We start from the raw sequence: 22,321 nt of genomic DNA, 5'->3' as shown, positions 1-22,321 counted from the left end.
TGCCTCATGATCTTAGTTTAACTGTCACACCCTATCAAAACCCAAAATATAAAACAATGTTTGTAAACAATGCAAACAAACACTGCATCCTAAAAACTTGGTCGAAAAGAAAATGTTAACTCATGGATGGTCAGTCCTTGCACCATCATGTTTATGAATGTGAGAGTGGTTATATTTCGCCTGGCCCATCCCTCAGCTTTTTTACCATACCATTACAGAGTTGGGGTGTCTACTTTGTTATTGTTTTAACTGCAAATTGGCCCTTTAAATTATTGTTTTTTTTTCGTGCGGCAATGAGCATAAAATCCCACATGCATTAATTATTTAATGACATGAGAATTAGGTTTAGAATGTGAATAACAGCCTATTAGGCCTAATAACTAAATCAAAGCACTGCATGACCCTAATGCATTTTACCTAAAGTCATATCTTTTTTATTTTTTTATATTAATGAAAGCTGTGATGGAAACAGGAAGTTTCGGGAGGCTTCAATTTTATAAACGCCAACAGATAATTTGTTCATTGGACATGGTGGGATCTTTTTGTGTCGGTAAAATTAATTACGCGAGAAATGGCGGTGGAAACGCCTTTATGCGCAAATATTGATTTGATATAATAATTATCATATGAAAGTACATTTTCATGTGGCGCGCGCGCAGGGGGAAGGGGGTCCCGGGTGAAAAGGGTTGGCATCCCCTGGTGTAGATAATCATTGTAGGCATACTATCTAAACCGGGGGTGTCAAACTCATTCCATGGAGGGCAGAGTGTCTGCGGCTATTTGTTATTTCCTTTCAATTAGACCTAGAGACAACCAGGTCAAGGGAGTTTCATTCTAATTACTAACCTTAATTAGTTAATCAAGTACAAGGGTGGAGCGAAATGGGTGGAATGAGTTTGACACGTGACCTAAACTGCTGTGAAATATATATTTTTCCATAACCAAAAATATAGAATTTTCAGCTGTTTGAAGCTGGAGTAGCCTACAAAACCGAAAGCAAAAGACGCAAAAACGAACCTTAAAACCGGGAGCCATAGCCCACATAAAACTGTTCTACCGCTTCTTAGTAGGAAAAAGACTGCAGTCCCCACAAGTCTTTGCGAAATTACTAACATGTAAAACATCGTAGATTTGCTTTCAATGGGAATGACAGTAACAATTTACATATTGCAGCTTTAAGCGAAGAAGTACATTTTGTGTGCACTACATCCTCACGCATGGACTTTTATCCACAACAAGCCTGTTTGGTGGAAACACAACTGGTGGGAAAATGTGCATATCTTTCTTTGTGTATTTGAGAATATTCATATGGAAATCTGTTGCCAATTTGCTGGAAACCTAGCTATCGACGTTCTTAACGAGGCTCGTCTCACATTGGTGACCGCAGATCAAAGCTGAGAATGTACCATTTGACTTTATAAAAAAAAAAACAGTTTGCATATATTTCTCAAAAAAGTATGTAAACACTACGAGGCCACACCTATCCTTTATCAGTATGCTATAATTTTGTTGCCAATCTGCAGAGGTCAGAACACCAGCACCTGTGTGAAACTCGTTAGGCCAGAGCTGTATGTGAGTATCCCAGTCTTTAGCCAGGTGAAACATTTTATTTCAGTCTTGGTATAGGAAAGCCATCTAGAAAAGGTAGGCTATATAGGAAATCAGGAGTATGATTTTTGGATTTGCATTATATTATTCTAGGTTTTTTGGCAGGTTGTTGCATGTTTTCCTCCTTTAACGTGTCCACTGAGAAATGTCTGTTTATATATATATATATATATATATATATATACATGGTAATCAGGCAGGTGATTGAGTCTGATGACAGGCGTGCGTTATACTCAGCAGCCTGACGACCCCGAGCGCCAGAGAGGGAGTGTACTGACATATGGCTTTGGTGCAATGATGTAATTCACAGGTATACACAGATAGTTATGAAAAAGTAAGCATAGTCTGGACTGATATTAATATATTTTTTTATCATGGTGTCTTTATTTGGCTTTTCAATATTTTACCACCACTACCACCCTCAATCCCATGCTCCATTGGCTGATTATATTCTCCCATCTGTGTATGAAACAGCACGGTTCCTGAGTAAAGCCTCTCTTCAACATTTCAGTCTCTATCTAGCTAATCACCTTTGATAAATGGTACGACATTAATTGCAGAACAAGGTGACTTTGGTAAAGTGAGTACACTGCTCAGGAAAGTGCAAGGTGACATCTTTTTAGACTGAGTTTATACACCATTCATAACCCTCTAACACCAAAATGTCAATGACAAACGAGTCAGTCCTTTGTTGTATGATTTACTTTTAGAGGTTTTTGCCAAGGAAAGGACCTCTTCTTCAATGACAAAGGACTCCTACTCCCAGAATCCTACAAGATTGGCTGGATGGAGGCTATTGTTAATGACAAATGAATCTCTGATATCACCATACCTGGCAAAGAACAACTGTTGAGTCCTCTCTTTGTGTGTGTGTGGTGGGGAGGTTCTTCAGTATGACAGGAATCCATTATATGTTTATGATTCAGTGAGGGAAGGGTTAACCTCTCAGGATCTCTTTAAAGTGAGGAGGAGGGCCTGCTGGGAACTAGCTGAGACTGGCTGAGCCCTCCCTACAAGCTACTTCCCTGCAAGAAAACCAAACTGCGCAACAAGCAATTGCAAGAACGGGTGAGCTCACTTTCTCTAAAATATATGTTGAATAATACGTTTTGAGTGAATTTAAATATGTGTAGTTTCATGCTCTCAAAAAGAAATGTAATTACAAAATAGTATAAAAATAGATGATATCAAACAATTCACACTGCAACGTAAAGCAGTTATAGTCAATGCAAACATTTGTCGTGGTTTACATTCTCTCGTGAGTCAGGGGATGGATTTGATTGGGGAACATCCAATGGTTGAGTTTGTTTTGCATGGCCGGGTGGGCCTGGGGGGCAGAGTTTGCTCATTTTAGACCATTCCATTGGTCCTTAAGTGAAATCTCTACACACCCGGGGCACTGGGACATTCAAAACGAACTCCACCACTGACAGACAGATGTATAACTCCTTGGTAGTACTGTATTTTACACTACTGTTTAATCTGGTTTACTGGGACATGATATGGTATGGGTACTTTCTGCTGCTAACTAAAAATTAACACAATTTGTAAATATCTGTAGCCTACTTGGTACAAAATGGGAGGAGTGCTTTTTAATTCAAAATGGTTGCCCTTGATGTTTTTTTATTTTTAAACCGTTATTATTGACTGTATGTTTGTTTATTCCATGTGTAACTGTGTTGTATGTGTTAATCTGCTGTGCTTTATCTTGGCCAGGTCGCAGTTGTAAATGAGAACTGGTTCTCAACTAGCCTGCCTAGTTAAATAAAGGTGAGATGAAATAAAATCACCCAGGTGGGTGCTATACATTGTAAGTGGATGATGTGAGTTTCCCAGAAGAGGGGGTTTCATGTTGTGCACTTCCTTCATGTGTCGCAGAAGCTCTAAACCCTTCTCATCACCACACTTCATGACATGCCCTATCTCCTATCATCTTTCAATAAGGCAAGAGATAACTGCAATTTAGTAAAGCAGAGCAAAAAAATAATGAGTAGATTCGCTTTAATGTAGTCCACATGGGATGGAACCTGTTTGTCAATATGACCCAATACACACTGTAGCAGTGACAGTAAGATAGCCCTTATTTAGGGCATATTCAGAGTGCTGTACAATGCAATACATCCTCAAACGAAATGGATAGTTGGTCCTTTAAAAAAAAGTTGTATCCTCCAGATACAACACAGACTTCATCAGATGTTATTGGAATGAATGTGCACCTTTTAACATCATGACTTACAGTATAAGGCATACACTTATTTTAACATTAAGATGATTGTTCTGCCTTTTGTTTTAGAGCTGTGTAACCAAGAGTGGCCAGCATGTCAGTGACTGTGACCAAAGGTGGAGGGGTGACTGTATTTACAGTGAACTCTAATGAAGGAAGCAGTTGGCCCCTGCTGTGTCAAATACTTGGGACCTTGTGCTACAGCCCAGCATGCTCAGTGTCCCAGGGACTGCGGAGGCTCCAATCAAGTTCCCAGTCAGCTCTGGGGGTGGGTGAACTAAAATAACACACACACCACAGCATACATGTCTTTCATCACTGGGTTGCATTTGTCAACTGAAGTGAGAGTTTTCTAAAATTATTATTTTCTTATTTAAACAGACTATACAGATCATGGTGGGAGTACTCAACATTGGCTTGGGAGCGATCCTTGTTAGCACTGATTATTCTAGCTCACTGCGATGGATTGGGGTTCCTTATTGGCTTGGTGGTGTGGTAAGCTTACTTTATTTTGTTATCGTTTACCATGTCATCATGTTTAGTATGCAAACACATGATTTCACTTGGAGTTATAACCACAGTAAACAAAACATAGTGTGTGCTGACCCACACTTGACCCAGACTACCCACACTTAAGTAGTCTTTTTTAAATAAAATGCAGGGCTGAAGTAAAAAAAAAAGTATTTATTAGGACAAATAATGTGTCGATTGTTTAGGTTGTTCGTATTTGATTTTGATATGTGTGCCTTCTCCTTAGTTTATAGCAGTTGGCATCATGTGTATCTTGGCTGAGAAGTTCCCCAGTCCCTGCTTGGTGAGTTCACTGATGCACATGCCTTAACTCTTTCCTGTCATTCCTTAGCCTCATTCCCTTCCTCCATTGAACAATCATTCAATCTAATCTAGCTGCATTATAATCATCAACTGAATATCTGAGACATCTAGTACTTACTCAGTTGAGTCAAACTGGTTTTATATTCCCTGATTGTGTTTTAGGTGGGCATCAATGTGTTGATGAACGTGTCAGGTGCTGCTCTGGCCATTACTGGAATTGTGCTGTATGCTGTAGACCTGGCAAACTACCATTTCTGGTGGATTTGCAATGATGACCACTACAACTGGCGAGATGACTACTATGGTGGCCAGGTGACAAAACCCCCCAGTGATCCGGAGAGGGATAGACTCTTGGCAAAATGCAAAGATGCCAAGCAGATTGCACAGGTGAGTGCTTTACAATGAAATGTTTTAATGATATTCATCATGTGAGGAAGGTGTCCCTGTCCCTGGTCTGTTCTAAGTAAAATATATGAACATTTGATTAGATAGATCAAACTGCTTGATTTAGCAATGAACATGTGTGTCCATAAACAGAGAGAGTGGGTACCATGTTTAAAGCACATTCTAATAGCTGGTATGCCAGTCTGTTTCTGTATTTTCCAGTGTTCACCAACACCACTATCTTGCTAAACAATCCAGTCAACTGTCAATATGTTCAAATCCTCCTCCGTGTGTTTGTTCTACCATTAGATGTTGATGAGTGCCTTGGACATTGTGCTCATCGTCCTTGCAGTTCTTCAGCTTTGTGTCACTATAAGCTCTGCAGTGTTGGGTCTCAAGGCTTTGTACAAGAATGGAAAGGAGGGAAAAGAGGTATGAACAAAACCCTTGAGCAGAGCGAATACAACGGCCATACAAATGGAAGTAGAGTTACAGTTAATCTCAACCAAGGTAATGTTTGTTGTGTCCTGCCAAGTAATGTGTAACTTTGCTCTGATATGTTGCAGAACATCCGGGACCTGGAGCAGTATAAGCCTCTGCTGGAGGAGGTCACCACTAACCCTGCAGCTTAAAGAACACTGATCTGATCTGATATACTTTATTGACCACGTGGGGAAATTTGTCATGGACGATTAAAGAGTGGTGCTGCTTCCACATGGAATACATAAATAAATAGAATCAAATGTATTCTACATAAATGGATCATCCTACAACCACCTCCACACCCACACATTTGTTGTTATACATACAGTATGTAGTACATATAGTTCACTTACTTAATTTACTGTAACGCCTACAGTGATTTTACTTTGTGTAAATGACAACTGACACTGATTGTATGTCTTCATGCTTTTTGTATTTGTCATTTTACCAAAACTGAAAGGACAGTTATAAAGGGGACTATATCAAGTTAATTACTGAATTGACTGTTGTATATGAATTTATTTCTGCATTTTGATAATTTCTTACTCTTTTATTCTGTTGCCCCCCCCCCTTAAAAAAAATAAACAAACTCTCTCAGCTCAAGTTTCAAAACAGTTTCACTAAACATTGACATCAGGTGGCAGTCATTCCCATACAAACAACCTATGAGCAACCAATGGTGTTTCTTGGAGGCATATACAGGTAACTGCCAAAATAAAGAAAACAGTGTCTTAAGGTCTAAGCTCATAGGTCGCAATATCTACTAAGTTAATATATGGAATTGTTTTAAGATGGTCATAAAATTGATAATTTAGCCATTTGAATTTGAGGGACCCTGTAGGTATATAAAAAAAATATATATTTGATGAAACATTGAATTTGGCCTTTACTGCTATAACCCATAGAAACATTAACACATTTGTACATGGCAAAACAAACAGTCCAGAAATAAATGATAAGGAATAAGGTTTTGATGTATCTGTCCTATACCCTGGGATTATGCCGTTTCTCTGGACCCCTGCAAGGTTGGAGTGGGCCCCCCACTCCCTACAATTAACATCAAATGCATCAGCCAGAGAGCTACTCACAAAAATTAGACTACCAACCACGGTCCATGGAGCTGAAATTGAGACATATCTATGCGGTTGCCTATCGGATTCATGATAGGGTTTCTGTGGTGCCAGGGCATGTAGCGTACAGCTTTGCTTTAGCAAATGGATACATGTTTATTGGTTATTTGGTTGTCATTTTCTCATGTTAAGCTTAACATTTCACAAAGCTGTGCACAGTGCCGCAAGGCTGCCATCATTTAACATTCTGGCTGGTGGCAACAATGTAATTCAAATTGGAAATATAACCTTTTCACACAGTGAGTGTGAAACGGTCGCGCCAGTTTGACTTGTTTTATGCATGTGATGTCAGAATGCACTCACTGTTCCAAAATGTGATTATTATGCAACAGGACAGTTAACATGCGCTGCCTACTAATTATCTATAGGCTGTGTTTCAACTTGTCAGTTTCAACTTATTTTCAAACAAGTTGTATTTTCTAACAACAGTTTGAATAGAGGTGTGTTAAGCCTCCTCATTAATTCACATTCAGTGTTGTGTAGAATTTATGTTTGAGGCTTTACTGAGCCAGATAAACTTTTCTCTTCGAGGAGAGCCCACCGCACTTCACTCATGTTTGTGCAAATCATGTATGCATATATTTGCTCAGTCTTGCAAGAATTGGAACATTTTCTTGCTGGCGCTCGCGTTGCCTAACTTGTTGTTTTCCTTACAAATAATAACTTTGGACATATGTGAGTTCCTATCAAAGTAAGTTCCTTCTTTTCTGTATATCGTGTTGTCGTTTCTACTGAAGGCGCATACTGCATGTACATTTGAAGTCGGAATTTTATATACACTTATGTTGGGAGTCATTAAAACTCGTTTTTCAACCACTCCACAAATTTCTTGCTAACAAACTACAGCATTGGCAAGTCGGTTAGGACATCTACTTTGTGCATGACACAAGCAATTTTTCCAACAATTGTTTACAGACAGATTATTATCCTTATAATTCACTGTATCACAATTCCAGTGGGTCAGAAGTTTACATATACTAAGCTGACTGTGCCTTTAAACAGCTTGGAAAATTCCAGAAAATTATGTCATGGCTTTAGAAGCTTCTGATAGGCTATTTGACATCATCTGAGTCAATTGCAGGCATACCTGTGGATGTATTTCAAGGTCTACCTTCAAACTCATTGCCTCTTTGCTTAACACCATGGGAAAATCAAAAGAAATCCCCAAATTTGTAGACCTCCACAAGTCTGGTTCATCCATTGGAGCAATTTCCAAACGCCTGAAGCTATAACATTCATCTGTACAAACAATAGTACACAAGTATAAACACCTTGGGACCACGCAGTTGTCACACCGCTCAGGAAGGAGGCACGTTCTGTCTTCTAGAGATGAACGTACTTTGGTGCGAAAAGTGCAAATCAATCCCAGAACAACATCAAAGGAACTTGTGAAGATGCTGGAGGAAACAGGTACAAAATTATCTATATCCACAGTAAAACTAATCCTATATCGACAGAACCTGAAAGGCTGCTCAGCAAGGAAGAAGCCACTGCTCCAAAACCGCCATAAAAAAGCCAGACTACAGTTTGCAACTACACACGGGGACAAAGATCATACTTTCTTGACAAATGTCCTCTGCTCTGATGAAACAGAAATAGAACTGTTTGGCCATAATGACCATCGCCATAATGACCATCGCAACCCCATGAAGCATGGGGTTGGCAGCATCATGTTGTGGGGGTGCTTTGCTGCAGAAGGGACTGGTGCACTTCACAAAATAGAGGGCATCATGAGGTAGGAAAATGATGTGGATTTATTGAAGCAACATCTCAAGACGCCAGTCAGGAAGTTAAAGCTTGGTCGCAAATGGGTCTTCCAAATGGACAATGACCCCAAGCATACTTCCAAAGTTGTGGCAAAATGGCTTAAGGACAACAAAGTCAAGGTATTGGAGTGGCCATCACAAAGTCCTGACCTCAATCCTATAGAATGTTTGTGGGCAGAACTGAAAAAGCATGTGCGAGCAAGGAGGCCTACAAACCTGACTCAGTTACACCAGCTTTGTCAGGATGAATGGGACAAAATTCACCCAACTTATTGTGGGAAGCTTGTGGAAGGCTACCTGAAATCTTTGACCCAAGTTAAACAATTTAAAGGCAATGCAACCAAATACTTATTGAGTGTATGTAAAGTTAGGACCCACTGGGAATGTGATGAAATAAATAAAAGCTGAAATAAATCACTCTCTACTATTTTCTGACATAAAATGAAGTGGTGATACTAACTGACCTAAATGTCAGGAATTGTGAAAAACTGAGGCTAAATGTATTTGGCTTAGGTGTACATAACCTTCAGACTTCAACTGTATGTATGTATGTATGTATGTATGTATGTATGTATGTATGTATGTATGTATGTATGTATGTATGTATGTATGTATGTATGTATGTATGTATGTATGTATGTATGTATGTATGTATGTATGTATGTATGTATGTGTGTGTGTGTGTGTGTGTGTGTGTGTGTGTGTGTGTGTGTGTGTGTGTGTGTGTGTGTGTGTGTGTGTGTGTGTGTGTGTGTGTGTGTGTGTGTGTGTGTGTGTATGTATGTATGTATGTATGTATGTATGTATGTATGTATGTATGTATGTATGTATGTATGTATGTATGTATGTATGTATGTATGTATGTATGTATGTATGTATGTGTGTATGTAACCTCAGCAAAAAAAGAAATGTCCCTTTTTCAGAACCCTGTCTTTCAAAGATAATTCGTAAAAATCCAAATAACTTCACAGATCTTCATTGTTAAGGGTTTAAAGACTGTTTCCAATGCTTGTTCATTGAACCATAAACAGTTAATGAACATGCACTTGTGGAACGGTTGTTAAGACACTAACAGCTTACAGACGGTAGGCAATTAAGGTCACAGTTATGAAAACTTAGGACACTAAAGACGCATTTCTACTGACTCTGAAAAACACACAAAAAAAGATGCCCAGGATCCCTGCTCATCTGCGTGAATGTGCCTTATGCATGCTGCAAGGATGTGGCTCGGGCAATAAATTGCAATGTCCGTACTCTGAGATGCCTAAGACAGCGCTACAGAGAGACAGGAAGGACAGCTGATCGTCCTCGCAGTGGCAGACAATGTGTAACAACACCTGCACAGGATCGGTACATCCGAACATCACACCTGCGGGACAGGTACAGGATGGCAACAACTGCCCGAGTTACACCAGGAACGCACAATCCCTCCATTAGTGCTCAGACTGTCCGCAATAGGCTGCGAGAGGCTGGACTGAGGGCTTGTATGCCAGTTGTAAGGCAGGTCCTCACCAGACATCACTGGAAACAACGTCACCTATGGGCACAAACCCACCGTCATTGATCCAGGCAGGACTGGCAAAAAATACTCTTCACTGACGAGATGCGGTTTTGTCTCTTCAGGGGTGATATTCGGATTCACGTTCATCATCGAAGGAATGAGTGTTACACCGAGGCCTGTACTCTGGAGCGGGATCGATTTGAAGGTGGAGGATCCACCATGGTCTGGGGAGGTGTGTCACGTCATCATCGGACTGAGCTTGTTGTCATTGCAGGCAAGAACTGCAAAATCTGGTGCAGTCCATGAGGATGAGATGCACTGCAGTACTTAATGCAGCTGGTGGCCACACCAGATACTGACTGTTACTTTTGATTTTGACCCCCCTTTGTTCAGGGACACATTATTCCATTTATGTTAGTCACATGTCTGTGAAACTTGTTCAGTTTATGTCTCAGTTGTTGAATCTTGTTATGTTCATACAAATATTTACACATGTTAAGTTTGCTGAAAATAAACACAGTTGACAGTGAGAGGACATTTCTTTTTTTTGTATGTATGTAGCATGATGTATTTACAGTTTTATTCACAAGTACTGGTGACAAATAATGCATTCCGATTATTGCATATATTGTAATGGACACCTATGATGTGTGTAAAATACTTTTTTGAAGGTTGTACTGATTATAATGAGCTAAGCTATTTGCCAGCTACCATGTTTGTTGACATTATACAACGCATTCTGTGTGACCAAAGATGTTATGAGGTGAAGGAACGGTCCACTCATCTTTCGGGTACACTTCCGGAAGTGAATGATGGTAGACGACACACCCCCTTCAACATGCATACTGTAAACAGACCAAACTCATCTTGTCCCCTCTTATTATATTTGGTCGATGAGAAAAAATAAACATTCAGGTGCGCACAAACTACCCATCGTCGGATTACTTTCGGTTTCTAGAAAGTGTTTTACTCAATTATTTAGATCAATGGTGAGCTCACCCGTGATGTGATTAATTCTAAATAGTAATTGCGATTAGCTAATTCATATTGTAGTTTCTGTCAGCCGAGACGTATAAACATATGACCGCTCTAGTTACGTCAATCTTTCCTCAGTTAGTGCTAGGACAAATGTGGCCTACATTTTCTGGTTTGGATGATTGTGTTATATTCTAGCTACTTCGGTGAATGTCTGAACATTGCATCCAAAATAAACTGGTCACATTTTGGACATAACTTTGTGTTTGTGCAAAACGTTTCTGTGAAAAAAGTGTTGCCAGCTCAAATGCTGATCGTTGCGTCAATCGAAAATGGACTTTCTAAATAAGCGTTCTAATCACACCGGTTTGATCTTACGTAACAGGGACCACTATAGAATGATCACACCCGTTTGTTGGTAGTGTGAAAAGGTTAAACATTGCAGATTTTAACATTTATTTTCGATAAACACAATACTAATCAGCAACCAATTTATTTAAAAAGACATACAACTGTCCTGTATATCCTACCTGAACCTGCATGACATGAGCAGTCCACGTGCTCTCTCCCAGCTTGGATAGAAAGTTGTTGGGTGTAAAACCAGTCTATTAATTCCAAATAACACACAGTCAGTCCACCCTCAAAACACTAGTTTACCATGGATTGTTTCATTAAGCAGTGTAGCCTATATAGCCTATAGCTATATACATTATTTAGCTGCTATTTATACACGTTTGTTAATAAAAAATTACACATCCAATAGCCTAACAATGCATCTGCCAATTTATTGGCTGTCCGGTATCCAGATGACCTGTCCCAGAGCTACCTCTACAGTTAATCTCTTTCTGTAACGTGTTGGCACCACAATTAAAGAAAATAAGACTCAATTAAAGATGTTGCAGAACTGCTATATTTGAAGAACCACTACCTTCTGCCCAGTTTCCCTGATGTTGCTACGGCAATAAAGCGTTTTTTAACCCTTTGTAACTGTGGAGGGGTGTCCGGTACGCCAGTGGCCCTATATCTGAGAAATATAACAAAACAAATAAATAAAATAATCTACTCATGTTTGGTCGTGTTATTCGTGGCACATTTTACCCCCTATGCATTTTTTGCCATTTTTACAGGGTTACCTTCAAATGACTTCACTGAAGCTTGTGTGGTTCATAGAGCAGAACAGCCGACACCTTTGTGTTCATGAGTCTCGGTTTTGTGAGAAGACCTCTTCTAAATGAGCACGTCCACAGAGAGTTCAGACGTAAAGCTTGTTGATGTCAAAGAGCAAAACAACCGACACTGTCGTGAGAGTCTCATCTTTCAATGATGGGTTCGAGTTTTACACCCGATTTTGTGACAAATTTCTTGTCCGGATTCATGTGTAGAAACATACCACTTTCACAAGCCCCATGATTTGGGAGAAGCGCAAACTTTATATCGGCAGAAAGAGGGGATTGCGCTGCAGCCACTACAATAAAGCTGTAAGTCTCTAGCATAAACACACGGGGAGCTGTTCAATATTCAAAATGATGTCACCGTGTGATGCACGGGTGCGTCAATCGACTGTAATAGGGCGTTGGGCCTTCACGAGCAGCTAGAACAGCTTCAATGCGCCTTGGCATAGATTCTAGTGTGTCTGGAACTCTATTGGATGGATGCGACACCATTCTTCCACAACAAATTCGATAATTTGGTGTTTTGTTGATGGTAGTGGAAAACACTGTCTCAGGCACCACTTCAGAACCCTATTTCAGTCACTGCACTTTTTCTCCCCAATCTCATGGTATCCAATTGGTAGTTACAGTATTGTCCCATTGCTGCAACTCCCGTACGGACTCGGGAGAGGCGAAGGTCGAGAGCCGTGCGTCCTCCGAAACACAACCCAGCCAAGCTGCACTGCTTCTTGACACACTGCCCACTTAACCCGGTAACGAGCTGCAGCAATGTGTTGGAGGAAACACCATACACCTGGCGACCGTGTCAGTGTGCACTGCGCTTGGCCCGCCACATGAGTCACTAGTGCGCGATGGGACAAGAAAATCCCTGCCGTCCAAACCGACCCTTAACCCGGATGACGCTGCAACAATTGTGCACCGCCCAATGGATCTCCCAGACGCGGCCGCCTGCGACAGAGCCTGGACCTCTAGTGAAACAGCAAGCACTGCGATGCAGTGCCTTAGACCACTGCACCGCTCAGGAAGGCCCTATTTCAGTCACTTCTAACCATGGTAGCCAAAATACTCACAAGCTAACGTTAGCTAGCTCATGCTTGCTATATACACACACACATATATATATATTATACATATGTATTTACACAGTGCTGATTGTGCAAAACACGAGTCAAACTGCTAGTAGGAACCGATTTTCAAGGAAATGGACAAGGTGAAAAGAAAGATTACTAGTCAGGAAATTGGGATAATTCTTCCCACTTAACATCGTAAACTAGCAAGGTAATAGTTAACAAGTTGGTTAGCTAACTTCGATTTATGTTTGTTAGCCACAGCATTACTTGCATAACTGACTGTGTAAATAAAATGGAAAACCTGTGTGACAGAAGAATACTCCGAGATCTCTATCTCCTATTTATCTTTCAGAGTTTGTTTTACTGTGACCAAGATCATGGTCCCGTCTGAGGCAGCATTTTCAACAATGTTGGAATCCACCGTATGATCTGTGCCGCTGTTCCCCGCCATCTTTACTCCTCTTCAAATTCGCTACATCTAGAGAGGAAGAGGCGAAGTGAGAGGTTTTACTCAGTCCAAAATCCGTCCACGAAAATAACATTTGTTTGTATGGCCATTGAGCGTCGAATTTTGTCAACAAATCTGTGTATATTTTAATTGCCATGTGAGGATTATTTGATCAAATAGAAGTTTCGCAATGGTATACGGACGTGGCATTTCGGTAACTTTGAAAAAAATGACTTGATGTCGGAGTTGGGCCTGTTGTCATAGAGATAGATAGAGGACTCATTCAAGCATGGACATTGCCATTGAGGGCTTCTACCATTAAAGCGGTCAACTAGGTGGGTATTCCTATGAGTTGGGAGCGATCAGCCGATGAAGAAGAAGTTAATTTACTACATTAAAATGGAGATAGCCTCAAAGGCACTGCCAATGGCTGTCACAGACACTATCATCTCACGTACACAAAGATGAGTCCTCAATCTAAATCTATGGCCTGTCGTTCACACGTGTGTCGGCCCTCTCATTGGCTAGAATGTTCCCACCTGCTCTCACATCGCCCGCCTACCATCTTCGAGGACATGTATTTCCATTGTCATAGCGGTCACTTTACTATCTTGTCAATATAACAAACAATCTTTGCTACATCACAAAACCAGCTAAGAAAATTCTCAAACTGAGATGAAAGCAGTATTACCTGAGGTTTTTGCAACGTTGAAGTCTAGTGGTGTGGGGGTGTCATTGCATTTGACCAAAATGTATGTGTGCTACTCACTTATGTATATAAACCCAGATATAAATCATTGGTCCCTATACTGTCAAATCTAAAATTGTAATGCTGAGAAAAAAGTGGGCAAATACTTTATATATACAATATAATATTTAAAGGAGGCAATCCACAGTTGCTACATACATTTTTGGACTTAATAAGGAATTATATCAATTGATTTTTGAATAATATAATTTATGCCTCATGATCTTAGTTCAACTATGACACCCTATCAAAACACAAAACATAAGATTGTTTTACTCCAATATTTGTAAACAATGTAAATGTAAACAAACACTGCATTCTAAAAACTTGGTTGAAAAGAAAATGTTAATATCATGGATGGTCAGTCCTTGCACCATCATGTTTATGAATGTGAGAGTGGTTATATTTCTCCTGGCCCATCCCTCAGCTTTTTACCATACCATTACAGAGTTGGGGTGTCTACTTTGTTATTGTTTTAACTGCAGATTGGCCCTTTAAATTAGTGGAAGTTTTTTTTCGTGCGGCAATGAGCATAAAATCCCACATGCATTAATTTAATAATTTAATGACATCAGAATTAGGTTTAGAATGTGAATAACAGCCTATTGGGCCTAATGACTAAATCAAAGCACTGTACGACCCTAATGCATTTTACCTAAAGTCATATCTTATTTTAAAAAAATATTCAATTTTATAAACGCCAATAGATAATTTGTTCATTGGACATGGTGGGATCTTTTTGTGTCGGTAAAATTAATTACGCAAGACAATGCGGTGGAAACGCCTTTATGCGCAAATATTGATTTGGTATAATAATTATCATATGAAAGTACATTTTGATGTGGCGCGCGCGCAGGGGGAAGGGGGTCCCGGGTGAAAAGGGTTGGGATCCCCTGGTGTAGATAATCGTTGTAGGCATACTACCTAAACCGGGGGTGTCAAACTCATTCCATGGAGGGCTGAGTGTCTGCGGGTATTTGTTTTTTTCTTTCAATTAAGACCTAGACAACCAGGTCAAGGCAGTTTCATTCTAATTACTAACCTTAATTAGTTAATCAAGTACAAGGGTGGAGCGAAAGCCCGGCTCTCCGTGGAATGAGTTTGACACGTGAACGAAACTGCTGTGAAATATATATTTTCCATAACCAAAAATATATACTTTTCATCTGTTTGAAGCTGGAGTAACCTACATAACCAAATGTAAAAGACGCAAAAACTAACCTTAAAACCAGGAGCCATAGCCCACATAAAACTGTTCTACCGCTTCTTAGTAGGAAAAAGAATGCACTCACTACTGTAAGTGTTTGCGAAATGACTAACATGTAAAACATCGTAGACTTGCTTTCAATGGGAATGACAGTAACACGTTACATATTGCAGCTTTAAGCGAAGAAGTACATTTTGTGTGCACTACATCCTCACGTATGGACTTTTATCCACAACAAGCCTGTTTGGTGGAAACACCACTGGTGGGAAAATGTGCATATCTTTCTTTGTGTATTTGAGAATATTCATATGAAAATCGGTTGCCAATATGCTGTAAACCTAGCTATCGACGTTCGTCTCACATTGGTGACGCAGATCAAAGGCGATAATGTACTATTTGATGTTTATTTTATTTTAAAGTTTGCTTATCTTTCGCAAAGCAAAAACAGTATGTAAACACTACAAGGCCACACCTACCCTTTATCAGTATGCTATAATTTTGTTGCCAATCTGCAGAGGTCAGAACACCAGCACCTGTGTGAAACTCCTTAGGCCAGAGCTGTATGTGAGTATCCCAGTCTTTAGCCAGGTGAAACATTTTATTTCAGTCTTGGTATAGGAAAGCCATCTAGAAAAGGTAGGCTATATAGGAAATCAGGAGTATGATTTTTGGATTTGCATTATATTATTCTAGGTTTTTTGGCAGGTTGTTGCATGTTTTCCTCCTTTAACGTGACCATGAGGACTGCTGAGAATGCTCTGTTTTGCCACCTCTACATGTTACTGCTTTTTGTGTAAGTATGGCTACAGGTATTTAAAATAAGTCCCCATTAATTCCAGAATGTGTATTGTAGGGGTTTACATTGTCCACTCTAAATTGAACCTACATTTTTTTATTTTAGTTTGAACTTAATGGAACAAATAAAGTTTATGAAATGTGAGCGGAATGCTGTGAGTCAACTCATGTTTTTGTGGTATACCATACATATGGTGTAACGTGTACACTGGGAGTTGGGAAACGAGTGGCACACCGACATGAAACGTTAACGCCTAGGGATTGAACTAAAGGGAGTGATTATATAAGGTAATCAGGCATGTGATTGAGTCCAGGTGAGTCTGACAGGTGTGTGTAATAATGAGCAGCCTGACGACCCCGAGCACCAGCGAGGGAGTGTACTTGACATATGGCTTTGGTGCAATGACGTAATTTCCAGGGATACACATATTTAATGAAAAAGTAAGCATAGTCTGGACTGATTGTTTTAAAAAATGTATTCATATTTTTTTTATCAAAGTTTCTTTATTTGGCTTTTCAATATTTTACCACCACTACCACCCTCAATCCCATGCTCCATTGGCTGATTATATTCTCCCATCTGTGAATGAAACAGCATGGTACCTGAGTAAAGTCTCCAACATTTCAGTCTCTATCTAGCTGATGACCTTTGATAAATGCTACGACATTAATTGCAGAACAAGGTGATGTTGGTAAAGTGAGTACACTGCTCAGGAAAGTGCAAGGTTAGGGTTAGTTAAAAAATTATTTTTTACTGTGAGCTTATACACCATTCATAACCCTCAAACTCCAATATTTCAATGACAAATGAGTCAATCCTTTGTTGTATGATTTACTTTTAGAGGTTTTTGCCAAGGAAAGGACCTCTTCTTCAATGACAAAGGACTCCTACTCCCAGAATCCTACAAGATTGGCTGGATGGAGGCTATTGATGATGACAAATTAATCTCTGACATCACCATACCTGGTACCCATGACACCATGGCTCTCTATGGAGGCCCAGCGGCAGAGTGTCAGGCCTGGGATTTGGGGGATCAGCTGAGGGCCGGCATACGCTATCTGGACCTCAGGATATTCGCCTTTGAAAACAAACTCTATGTCATGCACTGGGTTGTCTACCAACACAAGTCGTTCTATGAGGTCCTTGACACGATCAGAGCATTTTTGTCTGAATTCAGAAGTGAGGCGGTTCTCGTTAGAGTAAAGCCTGATTTGTTTGATAAAGAGAATGTTGAGGAGCTGGTTGGAAAAATGATTATTGATGATACAGATGTATGGGTGAAGTCTGACATGCCAACTATGGCTGAGGCAAGAGGAAAGATGATATTTGTACAGAAATCCAGCTTTAAGCTGGGCATTCCTCTCTTGGAAACAGACAGCAAAGGTGACTATGAAGTTACTCATATTGCAGACAAGGAGAACAAAATAGTGAAACACTTGACACAAGCTTCAGGTGATTGTGGTGGGGATTATATTGTTCTGAGCTACTCCAGTGGCACTGGCATTGGCACATTGTTGGGCATGTTTCTAACTCCCAAGAAGGTGGCTGAAAAGATTGACCCATGGCTCGATCAGTATCTGAGACAGTTCTCCAGGGACCACAGCAGTGTATGTTTCGGGGTGATTGCCATGGACTTTCCTGGTATCGACCTCATTCAAACAGTCATTAAGATCAATGATTGGTGAAGTGTTCACCCCTGGAATGTTCACCCATGGAAGTCATGATTATATTGCTTTCTGAAATGTTAGTTGACGCAATTAGATTAAGTGCAGCAACAACACATGACACATACTATACTTGATTGTGCTCATATTGAAAAGGAGCGAGATAGACTGACAAAGTAAAGAATTTAGTGATTGGAACGTAGTATTGGCATGCGCTCTTAAACAACAATAATGAAGACTTGGCACTACACGTCTTTGTACTTTGCCCCTGCTTGCTGTATTAAAAACAAAGAAAATCATTAAAATGGCAAAGAACAACTGTTGAGTCCTTACTTTGTGTGTGTGGTGGGGAGGTTCTTCAGTATGGCAGGAAATGACAGGAATCCATTATATGTTTATGATTCAGTGAGGGAATGGTTAACTTCCTGGATCTCTTTAAAGTGAGGAGGAGGGCCTGTTGAGAACTAGCTGAGACTGGCTGAGCCTTCCCTACCAGCTACTTCCCTGTAAGGAAACCAAACTGCGCAACAAGCACTGTGATTGCACAGGACCTGTAGAGGTGTCCCTCTCAATTGCAGGAACGGGTGAGCTCACTTTCTCTAAAAAATTGTGTTGTAGAATAATACGTTTTGAGTGAATTTAAATCTTAAATATGTGTGTAGTTGTTTCATGCTCTCAAAAAGAAATGATGTAAATAGATTATATTAAACAATTCACACTGCAAAGTTCCGCAGTTACTTTCTTCTGCTAACTAAAAATAAACACTATTTGTAAATACCTGTAGCCTACTTGGTACAAAATGGGTGGAGTGCTTTCTAATTCAAAATGGCTGCCATTGATGGCATCGCCCAGGTGGGTGCTATACATTTTAAGTGGATGATGTGAGTTTCCCGCATATCTAAGTAAACAATCAGTAGCCTAACTGTTTTACTGTAAAGTACTGCAGAAATTTGTGCTGTACTGAATTGATTGAATTCATTAGTTAATTGAGCAACATGGTAATACAATTGCTGTTTTATGTTTTGCACTTCCTGCTCATGTGTAGCAGAGGCTCTACACCCACTCATCACCACACTTTATGACATGCCCTATCTCCTATCATATTTCAATGAGGCAAGAGATTACTGCAATGAAGGAAAGCAAAGCACCAAATAATGGGTAGATTCACTTTAATGTTGTCCATCTGGGATGGAACCTGTTTGTCAATATGACCCAATACACACTGTAGCAGTGACAGGAAGATAGCCCTTATTTAGGGCAAATTCAGTGCGGTACAATACAACTTATTTTTTTAAGGACCAACTATCCATTTTGTTTGAGAATGTATTGCATCTACAGATACAACACAGACTTCATCAGATGTTATTGGAATGAATGTGCACCTTTTAACATCATGACTTACAGTATAAGGCATACACTTATTTTAACATTAAGATGATTGTTCTGCCTTTTGTTTTAGAGCTGTGTAACCAAGAGTGGCCAGCATGTCAGTGACTGTGACCAAAGGTGGAGGGGTGACTGTATTTACAGTGAACTCTAATGAAGGAAGCAGTTGGCCCCTGCTGTGTCAAATACTTGGGACCTTGTGCTACAGCCCAGCATGCTCAGTGTCCCAGGGACTGCGGAGGCTCCAATCAAGTTCCCAGTCAGCTCTGGGGGTGGGTGAACTAAAATAACACACACACCACAGCATACATGTCTTTCATCACTGGGTTGCATTTGTCAACTGAAGTGAGAGTTTTCTAAAATTATTATTTTCTTATTTAAACAGACTATACAGATCATGGTGGGAGTACTCAACATTGGCTTGGGAGCGATCCTTGTTAGCACTGATTATTCTAGCTCACTGCGATGGATTGGGGTTCCTTATTGGCTTGGTGGTGTGGTAAGCTTACTTTATTTTGTTATCGTTTACCATGTCATCATGTTTAGTATGCAAACACATGATTTCACTTGGAGTTATAACCACAGTAAACAAAACCAGGAAACATATAAGTAACTGGTGACCCACACTTAAGTAGTCTTTAAAAAAAAAAAAATGCAGGGTTAAAGTCAAAATGTTAAATTGTTTAGGACAAATAATGTGTCGATTGTTTAGGTTGTTCGTATTTGATTTTGATATGTGTGTCTTCTCCTTAGTTTATAGCAGTTGGCATCATGTGTATCTTGGCTGAGAAGTTCCCCAGTCCCTGCTTGGTGAGTTCACTGATGCACATACCTTAACTCTTTCCTGTCATTCCTTAGCCTCATTCCCTTCCTCCATTGAACAATCATTCAATCTAATCTAGCTGCATTATAATCATCAACTGAATATCTGAGACATCTAGTACTTACTCAGTTGAGTCAAACTGGTTTTATATTCCCTGATTGTGTTTTAGGTGGGCATCAATGTGTTGATGAACCTGTCAGGTGCTGCTCTGGCCATTACTGGAATTGTGCTGTATGCTGTAGACCTGGCAAACTACCATTTCTGGTGGATTTGCAATGATGACCACTACAACTGGCGAGATGACTACTATGGTGGCCAGGTGACAAACCCCCCCAGTGATCCGGAGAGGGATAGACTCTTGGCAAAATGCAAAGATGCCAAGCAGATTGCACAGGTGAGTGCTTTACAATGAAGTTTTTTAATGATATTCATCATGTGAGGAAGGTGTCCCTGTCCCTGGTCTATTCTAAGTAAAATATATGAACATTTGATTTGATAGATCAAACTGCTTAATTTAGCAATGAACATGTGTGTCCATAAACAGAGATAGTGGGTACCATGTTTAAAGCACATTCTAATAGCTGGTATGCCAGTCTGTTTCTGTATTTTCCAGTGTTCACCAACACCACTATCTTGCTAAACAATCCAGTCAACTGTCAATATGTTCAAATCCTCCTCCGTGTGTTTGTTCTACCATTAGATGTTGATGAGTGCCTTGGACATTGTGCTCATCGTCCTTGCAGTTCTTCAGCTTTGTGTCACTATAAGCTCTGCGGTGTTGGGTCTCAAGGCTTTGTACAATAATGGAAAGGAGGGAAAAGAGGTATGAACAAAGAACCCTTGAACAGAGCGAATACAACGGCCATACAAATGGAAATAGAATACGGATATGTAGATGCACACAGACACACAACCAAGGTAATGTTTGTTGTGTCCTGCCAAGTAATGTGTAACTTTGCTCTGATATGTTGCAGAACATCCGGGACCTGGAGCAGTATAAGCCTCTGCTGGAGGAGGTCACCACTAACCCTGCAACTTAAAGAACACTGATCTGATCTGATATACTTTATTGACCACGTGGGGAAATTTGTCATGGACGATTAAAGAGTGGTGCTGCTTCCACATGGAATACATAAATAAATTGAATCAAATGTATTCTTCATAAATGGATCATCCTACAACCACCTCCACACCCACACATTTGTTGTTATACATACAGTATGTAGTACATATAGTTCATTTACATTACATTTACATTTAAGTCATTTAGCCGACGCTCTTATCCAGAGCGACTAATTTACTGTAACGCCTACTGTGACTTTGCTTTGTGCAAATGACAACTGACACTGATTGTATGTCTTCATGCGTTTCGTATTTGTCATTTTTCCAAAACTGAAAGGACAGTTATAAAGGGGACTATTAATTACTGAATTGACTGTTGTATATATATAAAAAAAATCTTCTGAATTTTGATTATTTCTTACTATCTTTTATTATTTTGTCTCCAGTTTTTTGGCAGTCATTCCCATACAAACATGCACCATTGGTTGCTCATAGGTTTTCTTGGAGGTATATACAGGTAACTGCCAAAATAAAGAAAACACCAACATAATGTGACACTTTATCTACAAGGTTAATATATGGAATTGTTTTGTCATGGTCATAAAATTGATAATTTAGCCACTTGATTTTGAATTTGAGGACCCTGTTGGTATAAAAAAAATATATATTTGATGAAACATTGAATTTGGCCTTTACTGCTATAACCCATAGAAACACATTTTTTTAAACACATTTGTACATGGCAAAACAGATGGTCCAAAAATAAATTGTCAGGAATAAGGTTTTGAAGTGCCTGTCTTATACGCCGGCGTAACGCAGTTTCTCTGGACCCCTGCAAGGTTGGAGTGGGCCCCCACTCCCTACAGTAAACATAAAATGCGTCAGCCAGAGAGCCACTACCAACCTCTGTCCATGGTGCTGAAATTGGGACATCTACTTTGTGCATGACACAAGTCATTTTTATAATTTACAGACAGATTATTTCACTTACAATGCCTTGCGAAAGTATTCGGCCCCGTTGAACTTTGCGACCTTTTGCC

General features: G+C 39.9%; 3 protein-coding genes across 7 annotated transcripts; all 3 read left to right on the top strand.

Moving 5' to 3' along the window:
- The first annotated feature begins 266 nt into the window (after positions 1 to 266).
- Positions 267 to 18,328, top strand: LOC123997724 (1-phosphatidylinositol phosphodiesterase-like). Of its 5 annotated transcripts, XM_046302222.1 has the most exons (4): positions 330 to 1,262; positions 16,066 to 16,114; positions 16,256 to 16,343; positions 17,188 to 18,328. In XM_046302222.1, exons 3-4 carry the CDS (start codon positions 16,264 to 16,266, stop codon positions 18,029 to 18,031), a joined length of 924 nt encoding a protein of 307 aa, XP_046158178.1. In that variant the 5' UTR covers positions 330 to 1,262; positions 16,066 to 16,114; positions 16,256 to 16,263; the 3' UTR covers positions 18,032 to 18,328. The 5 variants fall into 5 exon arrangements, with proteins under 5 accessions (XP_046158180.1, XP_046158178.1, XP_046158177.1 ...); XM_046302224.1 differs by lacking the exon at positions 16,066 to 16,114 and having other exon boundaries at positions 267 to 1,701; positions 16,244 to 16,343; XM_046302221.1 differs by lacking the exon at positions 330 to 1,262 and having other exon boundaries at positions 15,987 to 16,114.
- Positions 2,553 to 6,131, top strand: LOC123997726. Its single transcript, XM_046302228.1, has 8 exons — positions 2,553 to 2,676; positions 3,325 to 3,378; positions 3,902 to 4,100; positions 4,214 to 4,327; positions 4,590 to 4,646; positions 4,829 to 5,053; positions 5,360 to 5,482; positions 5,617 to 6,131. The coding sequence occupies exons 3-8, from the start codon at positions 3,927 to 3,929 to the stop codon at positions 5,680 to 5,682; spliced, it is 759 nt and encodes a 252-aa protein (XP_046158184.1). The 5' UTR covers positions 2,553 to 2,676; positions 3,325 to 3,378; positions 3,902 to 3,926; the 3' UTR covers positions 5,683 to 6,131.
- A 123-nt stretch (positions 18,329 to 18,451) lies between the features above and the next one.
- On the top strand, positions 18,452 to 21,692 carry LOC123997725. The gene is made up of 7 exons (XM_046302227.1): positions 18,452 to 18,594; positions 19,470 to 19,668; positions 19,782 to 19,895; positions 20,150 to 20,206; positions 20,389 to 20,613; positions 20,920 to 21,042; positions 21,194 to 21,692. Exons 2-7 carry the CDS (start codon positions 19,495 to 19,497, stop codon positions 21,257 to 21,259), a joined length of 759 nt encoding a protein of 252 aa, XP_046158183.1. The 5' UTR covers positions 18,452 to 18,594; positions 19,470 to 19,494; the 3' UTR covers positions 21,260 to 21,692.
- The last annotated feature ends 629 nt before the right edge of the window (positions 21,693 to 22,321 follow it).

This window comes from Oncorhynchus gorbuscha, linkage group LG15 (genome assembly GCF_021184085.1).
Source record: "Oncorhynchus gorbuscha isolate QuinsamMale2020 ecotype Even-year linkage group LG15, OgorEven_v1.0, whole genome shotgun sequence".
NCBI lineage: Eukaryota > Metazoa > Chordata > Actinopteri > Salmoniformes > Salmonidae > Oncorhynchus > Oncorhynchus gorbuscha.
This window is presented reverse-complemented; position numbering and strand designations above follow the sequence as displayed.